This window comes from Mesitornis unicolor, unplaced genomic scaffold (assembly GCF_000695765.1).
Source record: "Mesitornis unicolor isolate BGI_N332 unplaced genomic scaffold, ASM69576v1 scaffold1248, whole genome shotgun sequence".
NCBI classification, from domain to species: Eukaryota; Metazoa; Chordata; class Aves; order Mesitornithiformes; family Mesitornithidae; genus Mesitornis; species Mesitornis unicolor.
Genome location: NW_010200942.1, coordinates 34692 through 43529, shown reverse-complemented (window position 1 = coordinate 43529; position 8838 = coordinate 34692). Strand labels below are relative to the sequence as shown.

The 8838-nt window shown below is 40.2% G+C and overlaps 1 protein-coding gene across 4 annotated transcripts in view; it reads left to right on the top strand.

The window, feature by feature from the left end:
• Nucleotides 1-2240: 2240 nt before the first annotated feature.
• Nucleotides 2241-8838, top strand: part of COLEC11 (collectin sub-family member 11) — a 16479-nt gene continuing 9881 nt past the window's right edge. For 2 of the 4 annotated variants that reach the window (XM_010189885.1, XM_010189882.1), the window contains exon 1: nt 2246-2375. In XM_010189885.1, the coding sequence (XP_010188187.1) occupies nt 2246-2375 (130 nt within the window). Of the gene's footprint in view, nt 2376-8116; nt 8189-8838 lie in introns of all 4 variants that reach the window. The other 2 variants (XM_010189881.1, XM_010189883.1) reach the window with 2 other exon arrangements.

Here is an 8838-nt window from a genome sequence, read left to right as displayed (position 1 = left end):
TTATAGATAAGTGCAGTCATCTTAGTTGTTGTAGCATAAGCAAAATTTTGGGAACTGAGCTTTCTTGAAAGGGGATAAAAAATACTGTAAGCATCTGTATATAAGTGAGTGTTGTCCCTCCAGAACCTGCACCTTAAGCTCTGAGAGGAGGCTTTGTAAATTATGTTAGTACGTAGTAGACTGACAGGAATGTGTTGGTGAGGGTAAGAAATGCATTCCTAGTAAAATTGTCTATAATGTCATCTGCTAGACTAAAAGATAATAGAAAATTGAAACAGAGGCCTTGAAAAAAAAAATGCTACATTACAGCTTAGTGGAAACTTCCTTTTTTTCCCCTCCACATTTTTGTGGTTCTTTCATTCTTGTCTTCTTTCTGGTTGACAAAGCTTATCTATGAAGTAGTTCATGCCTGTTCAGCTACAGGACCATGGCATGTTGTGGCTGTGAAAATCCCCAGATAGTCCTTGTTCTTTCCTTGTTCCATAGGAGGATTACCCAGCACCAGTGATTTTTCCTTAGGGTTTCCTGCTCCATTGTCACCCATAAGACTATGACTGCATTGAGATCCCTTGACCCAGGAGCTCTTCACCTTTTATTTGCTCACAGCACACACCAATCTGTGCTCCAAATCTGGATGATGAGTGAAAACTAGGGGGTGCATTGTGGAGCACCTTTACCCTGTGGTGTGGACATAGTATCAGATGGTGTTGCAAGGGCATTTTGAGGCAAAGCAACCTCTCCTGTAACTCATGCCATGCCCTTCCCACACGAGGAGGAACACAAAATCTGCTCCCATCTGACCCCCCTACTGCAATCTACTCATTTTATCTCCTAGAGGATAATGGAAGCACAAACTGGACAGCAATTCAAAGGGATAATTTATTCCCTCAGCTCCAAAGTAATCTACTTAGTCTTGCTGCTAAGACATCTATTAAACATGTAGAGTTGATGGTGGAATTTAAAATCAGAGCAAGGCTTTTTAATAGTATAGGAAAACTTGAATTTTGCTGCATGTGGAGGGCAGTCTGCGTTCTTCTTGCTTCACCCCTTAAATTTTGATGTCACCAGCTCATTTTCACCCTGAAGCTCCTTATTATCCTGTCCTTGCTGATGGGCCGTTAGGCCTTCAGGCCATCCCCTAAATAACTGATCCACCCTCTGACATCTGCGTTGAGACACGCAGACCCATGTACTGGCCCCACACCTGTGCCTAATGTGTTGGGCTATTTTTGAAGGGAATCAGGGAGTGAAGAGCAATATAGCCCAGTCTTCTTGCTCTAGATGTAAAATGCACACTTCTTTGTTGTGGCTATAAAAGATGATATACAGGTACTTTCTCTTGAAACACTGATATGACTTTCAGCTTGTTTGTGTGGTGCAGAGCCTTGGTGAAAGAACGACTGGAAAAACATATCAGAAGTACATAAATAACAATTTTGTCAAAATGTATTTCTACAGACCCCCTAAATATTGGCTTTTGATGGTCCTTTCACATAAAATCCATTTCTATACTGTTGTTTTCTAAGAGATCTCTTCACAACCGAATACCAGGCAAGCCATTTCACTTGCAGGCTTAAGCAAGGGTATGTTTCAGAGGTGAATCTTTTCAGGATTTATTGAAGACTCTGATGTAACTTCATTGTGTGATACAGTGAAATGTTATCTGCCTTCCACCCTCAATGAGTTACATAAGGGCTATTGTGTGAGGCAATTTGCTGGGCACAATCTCAGTGCTCAGGTAGATGGGAAGTGAAATTTCAGTCCTTTAGTTTGGTCTTATTGTATATTGAATTGCCTCTTCAGAGCAGTATGCACTCTTTCGAAGTGGCAACTTAGTACTAACATCTTCCAATGCAAGCCTGTGTACTATATTTTCTACTTTGACCTTTTCAGATCCCTGCCTCCAGCGAGGGATTGTGAACGCAGAATTGCCTAGTATTAGCATTGCTTAATTAATCTCTTAATTCTTAACTATTTTTTTCTGAGCTTTATTTTACTCAGTCTAACACCAAAACAAGCTGCTGAATGCGTTGCTGCATGTTTCATGTATGTCTGTGGACCATACAACCTGCTTGGAGGATCTGCACATGTTCTTTTCATGCTGTGTGGGGTTATGACAAGCAAAAATATATTGTATTTGTAGTAGGATGCTGCATATGTTCAGAAACTGTTGAAAGTCTTTGAAATTCTTTTAACTGTTTATTCATTCTTTTGTTTAGGAGTCAGTGACCTGTAAGTGCTCATTATGAAGAGAGATCTGGTTTTCTTGGTGACTCTAATTAGCCTTGCCTTCCTGTCACTGCTAAGGTCTGGATATCCTCAACATATTGCAGAGGAGTCCTGCTCTGTTCAAATTCTTGTTCCAGGCCTCAAAGGTAATGTGGAAGTCTACTCCATCCTTCAGATACTAATCCTTTCTTTCTAACAGGCTCATGTGCACCACTGTTTCTAACAGAGACATAGAAGGTGCCTTTCAGTTGTCTTCTTATTTGTCTAATCTGTAGCCTCCTTAAAAATTGAATTTTTAGGTTCATAAGATGAACTTAAGTCTGTTGAAATGAACACAGTTCCGAGAATGCATGTCAAAGTTTCCCAGACTTGCTCCCAATCAGTAGTGCTTGTTACTCTGATATGCTGCCTGGTTGCTTTCTCTGTGTTTTATACTAATGAATGGTGCACATATGTAAAGACTGTAAGATTAACCCCTACTTTATATCTGGAGAGACTTTCATTGCCATTTTGTGATATACTAATGGGAATTATTTTGTATTTTCTAGTCTTCTGCTTGTCTTCACTTGATTTGTAAGTGCTCAAGTACCTTTTAGAAGAAATAAAAAATGAGTTAGATTTTTGGCATTTCTATAGTTTTTCCTGACAAAAGCAACATTTTTACAAAATATACCCCCGAACTATTGCCCCAAAAAGCATAATAAATTATTGATCTTTTCATAGCAAAAAAATGTATTAAAGTACTTTATATAGGAAATCAACAGCTGGTGAAAATTAGCATTTTAAAGTGACAGCATCCATTATGGTGTGAAATCCTAGACCTGTTTAATCAATAACAGTAATTCTCATTATGGAGGCTATGGAGGAGTGTAACACCTGTGAGCATGGGGAAATACCTGTTAAATAAGGACAAAAAAAACAAAACCACCAGTTTATAATTAATGATTAAAAATGTATTATTTATGAACTGCCCGACTAAGGTTCCAGTTTTTCTGGTAGCTATGCATTGTGGTATCACAAAACTCACCTAGCAATATTGATGCCACTGATGTTATCTGATACAATCTTGGGCTTTACCCAGTTGCCTGAGGACCATAGTGTGGGCTGCAGGCACTGTCTGTGCTGCTTAATTGCATGATGAGAGCAAGGCTCAGTTCTATCCTGCAGCCATGCTTACAGTGAAATTACAAGCACTGCCTGGCCACACATTTGGCTGTGGTGTAACCTGCCCTCTCCAGACATTGTCCAGTTTGGATGTGGTTGCCCTGCACTGGAAGCAAGAGAATTGGGATCTGTAGGGTTGTGGGTTGTGCTTTGCCAATTGGCTTCAGGACCAAAAGCGCTTTGCTGTTTTGTTTATTGTTACTATAGACACAGCTTTGGATGCCTGAACTGAACCAAAATCTATTTTTTAATTTTACTTCAATAAGTGGCCTTTGAAGTCTTGATAATATTTACACCTTCTGCAGATGTTCTAGTTAGAAAGAACAATGCTATATCCAGGTCTTCTGAGGTTTGACTAAGCTTTAAGTAGAGTTATTGCATTTGTTTGAGATATTTGCTGTGAAATAGGCATAAGATAGTGCTGTTGATGTCACTCGCAGAGAAGAACACAATCAAGTTAAATATATGTTGTCTGAAGTTACACAGAAGATCAGTCAAAGGGTCAGACCCTCAGACAGCACTGGGAACTAAGCTGTGAAATGATTTTTCATTTCTAAGAAGTTGACAGGCTTTGACAAGTTTTGTAACTTCTTTGTCTTAGTTTCCTTATTTGTGTAATTGGTCAAAATTGACATCCATGATTACCGTTTTTATGAAAGGACCATTATTGGTATTACATGCAGGAGATTTTTTTTAAAACTTACAAACAGTGCAGGAATCTGGCCCATTGTCAGAAGGCAATCCTGAGACATGAAACAACAGAGGCTTTAAAACCATCATGTGTTGATGATTTCTCTCCACTTCATGAGATGCAAGCCTTGAAAAGTGAGAGAGATTGATGGACAAATTCAGTGAAGCACTAAATGGCCTGATACAGCCCTAGTTAATGTGAAATCCCTGAAAAGCTATCAGTGCTCCAGCTATGCTGTCAGGGGAACTGGCTCAGAGAATTGGTAATGAGATACTGCTGTCCCCCGCTGGCATGACTCCAACCCATTTTGATGGCCATGTCTTCCTTTAAACTGAGCCTATATGTGGCTGCTGCCCAAATTTTGGCTCCCATGCAGTGGGATTTGCTCACTGCGACTTTTAGATCTGCCCTATCTCCTCCTCTGCTGGGCTGATGGCAACATCTCCAGAGCTGGAGGAACAGAGCACTCACTGCTGCTGGATCTGGGAAAAAGAGGTACAGGGAAAATGTGAGGGAGAGTATGGGATATGTGTAAGGAAAAAGTAGGAGGAAAGGGTTAAGTCTAAGAGATGGTGCAGAAAGTGGAGCCCAAATGGAGTGGTGAAGGAGAAAGACACTAGGGAAAAGTACCCAAAGGTGGGGGAGTGTAATGGAGAAATTTTAGAAGAACAGGAAGAGATAAAGGGTAAAGAGAAAAGGAAGGCACAAAGAATAAGACTGAGTGGAGAGACGGCAAACTGAAATAAAAAAGGTGTGGGGGAAAAGAAATTACACAAAGCCAATTAGGACCCCACAGAATAGAAGTGGGGATCGGAAGGGGGATGAGATGAAAATGGAGGTGGAAATGGAAGATGAAGAAAGCCAGTAAAGACATCAAGAATAGAAAAAGGCACAAAGGAGTTTAAGGTCAGCAGCTTAGGTCTTAGAGACTGATTTTATTTTTTTTTTTAATAACCTCAACAGTATAAAGGAGTAAGATGAAATGTGGAAGGGAAAGATATCATGGTTGTGAGAATCCAGACAGCAGTCTGATCCGTGTTTTAGAAAGCCGACAATGTTAGTAATGGGAAAAGTATGTTGTGTGGGAAGAAGGTATGGATGATGAAGCCTCACTACGTTGATCACTCATATTCTTCCTGAAGTCCGGTTCCTTTTGATAGTCACATGAAATTGAAGTTACTAGTATTGCAGAGACAAAAATAACATGGAACAATGCTTCAAAGCTTAAATTCTTGGTTTGCCATCTTGTTTTGTCTCCCCCCTCAAATCTAAAGCAGGAGTTGTCTTAATAGTCTCAATAACATACAATACATTAAAAAGTTCATGGTACATCAATAAAATAAAACCTATTTATGTGCACACTTGATGTGTATGCTCACACAGGGAATATGAGTTATGGAAGAAAGTTATCACCAGCCAAGGAATGCTTAATAGCTCACGTAGTTAATATTTGGTGTACTATTTTTATTATAGCAGATGGTAGAACTCAAGGTAGGCAGGATGCAAACATAATTAGAGACAAATCCTGTCCCAAAGAATTCACAAAAGGAGGCAAATCGACAACAGTGGTAAGATAGATCATCTGAATTATGAAAGAGCTCTCTCAGAAATGATGGGAGAAGAAGCTTGTAGTAGTGTCAGGGATACCTGCAATCCTGCTAGCAGCTCAGTTTGGTACCAGGGCTAAATTTCTTTTTGGAGGAGGGAGTGTGTAGGGCATCACAACACTGTGGAGCACTGCTGAACACATCTCTCCTCATCTCAGCTGCGTGGGCAAGAGCTGCATTGTGCTGTGGAAGAAGGCACTCTTCCATGCATTAGGGCTGGAGCAAAGACCATCCTGGAAGAGATGGAGAGGAGGCTGAGCAGGAGTCCCGCAAAGGGACTGTGTCTGACAGAGGTGGCCATGCTGAAGCAACTGGGTAGGGACTGCAATGCACTGTTCCCAGCCTCCTACTCCCTAAGTGCTGGGTGTAATGTGCAGCACAGGGGCTAGAGAACAGAAGCGAGGCACAGAGGTATTTTTCTCTAAATTTGTTTGTTTGTTTTCATAATTCAGGAATTAAAGGTTAAAAGTTAGTGTTAATTAGTGATAAATTCAATTGTTGGAAATTCCTTGGCAGAAAACTGTTTTGCTGCCCATGACACCTGCACAAGCTTTGTTTCCTCAGCTTGCAACCATGCTCAGGGCATTCACAGCAGACATAGGAACTTGAACATGGCAAAGCTGAACTGGACTACACTCAGTCCCTCTTGGCCAAGGTTTTGCTGCTGAAAACAACTGATAAAAAATGCAGAGTGACCTGTAGCTGGGCCTGCAATGGGGTAATCTCATCCCAGAGAAAGATTCTTGAACACCTACACTAAAGAATGCAGTGTCATCTTATTATAGGAATAAATGCAGACAAGTGTAATGGCCTGGAGCAAGAGTGATCTATTTTATTGATCCCTAATGCACAGCTTTCACTCTCAAAAACGTGTAAAGCAATAGGCTGTAATAGCCTGCTCTCAGCCTCCAGAGAGCAGGGAAAAGTCATTGTCAGGATTTATCTCTGGGAAGCATAGAACTCATAACCAGCCCGGTGGGGGGAAAGGCAATCATACAAAGCTTATTGGTTACCTGATAATAAAAAAGTGACGTTCCCAAAGGTGCCAAATAATAGCCTGTTTCATACTAACAGTATTATTCACTGGGGATTATGTGAAGTTTGTCCTCATTAAGGTCAGAGAATGGCCTAATTTTGCATGTCTGAAGGCAGGGAAGATGGTCTGGAGCCTGCTGGCAGCCTGAAGGAAGAAAATATAACAGATGGAGGACCAAGTTCAGCTCACAGCCACTTATGTCTACAACAAGGAGAGAGAGAGAGCTGGAGGCTGCATATTTGAAACGTGCCATGTTGTGGCATGTTTTTACATGTCATATCTATGGTCCCTGTCTGAACCGCAGCTGCCAGCTATGCCACAGAACAGAGCTAGAGGGCTGCATGATGACCACTGGCTTTTCTGCTATGGTGCTCCCTTCAGGTTCCTGGAGAGCAGCTAATGCTTGCTCTCCTTTGTGGAATGACAGCATTAGGGCAACAGATGCGCTGTGCTAGCTCTGGCTTTTGGATCCTGCCATTTTCTTTTCTGTGGAAGCCATAGAGCTTTCTTCTCCTTCATATAAATATATATTTTTTTTAAGATGGCTATGTAAATTATTTTTTAAACTTCTATTTGTTTAAGAGATTTTAATTTTATGTCAATGGCAAGCTACAATAGTAGTAGAATAGTAGGGGGCGAAATAAGCTAAGCATCCCCAAATTTCCAATAAAAGGCACCAGGGAGGCAAATGTTTACAGAAACTAATGTTTAAATATGCTGAATATAATAATGTGCCATGAGCCATGTGCATATAAGTACAATGCACAGTGGTTTGTACCACAGAGATTAAAAGGCACAGTATGTAACTGAGAATGTGGTTTAGGAGATACTCTTTCATGCTTAAAAATGTTCCTCTGAATAAGGGATGTTCCTCTAAATAAGGGCTTCCAATAGGCCTGATCCATCCTTACTCCATAAATGTTTTTCTTTTTCTTTTTTTTTTTTTAAATATATATTTGAGGTTATAGTTAAGCCATTTTCACTTGAGACTTAAGCATGTCCTTAGCAGGTACTCAGGAAGTGTTTGCTGAACACAGACCCAGAATTTTATGTGCTAGATTGGGGCCTTATCCTGAAGCTTCTGCTTAAGTGATTTGTGCTGGTGGGCTTTTAGGAGGTTGATGATATGAGTAACATCCACAAAACTAGACTCACTGTATGAGACTTCAGTAATATATTGACTTTAGTTTTGTCAATGTCTATGCCAATTTCTCTGTTTACGCATCAAGAAGCTGTTAAGTCAGATCACATCTGCTTTCCCCCCCACCCCCCCTTATTATAGTAAGTTTTCATTTTCCTTGGGGACCATAGCACTCTTGTCACCACCACCAACAGAAAATAGTCCTGGTTTAATAGAATTCTTCTTATTATTTCCTTTTGTATCAACAGGAGAGGCTGGAGAGAAGGGAGAGAAAGGTGCTCCAGGTCGTCCAGGCAGAGTTGGGCCTCCAGGAGAAAAAGGTAACTTTGTTACAGAAGATGTTTTGAAAATCATTCCCGACCAAATGCTTCCTTTTCTTGTGAGGCTGTGCAAGCACTTCTCAGCAATAACTAAAACATCCCTGTGTTATCAACACTGTTTTGGTCATAAATCAAAAATATAGCACCCGACCAGCTAATATGAAGACAATTAACAATTACACATCAACTTACGTGTATAATAATCAGTGAATAAATAACATAGAAAATAAATGGTTTTCTTATGCTGTATTTGACCTGAAGTGAACATTTCAAGATTTGAAAGTGCTGCATATGGTTTTTATCATATCCTTTCCTCATAATAATTTCAGATTTTGATAGTTCAAAACTGATAAATATTAAAACTTTCAGGTGCTTACCAGAAGTAAATCTGGTTCTGAGTGTCCTGATGCTTCAGGGTGACATCAGACATTCTGATGTCTTTGGGCACTGATTAAGGTTAAAGTCCTCTTACTTTCCTCATTGCTTTTAATTAATTTTATAGGTCAATTATGATGCATGGTATGTCAGCAGAATGTAAAACTGTGTTGGCCTTATGTAAAGCATAGGGTGTTGGATCAAGTGAAATGGCTCACTCAGACAAAAGCAGAGTGTACTGCAGTGCAAGTTTTGGGGTATTAAATTAATATATG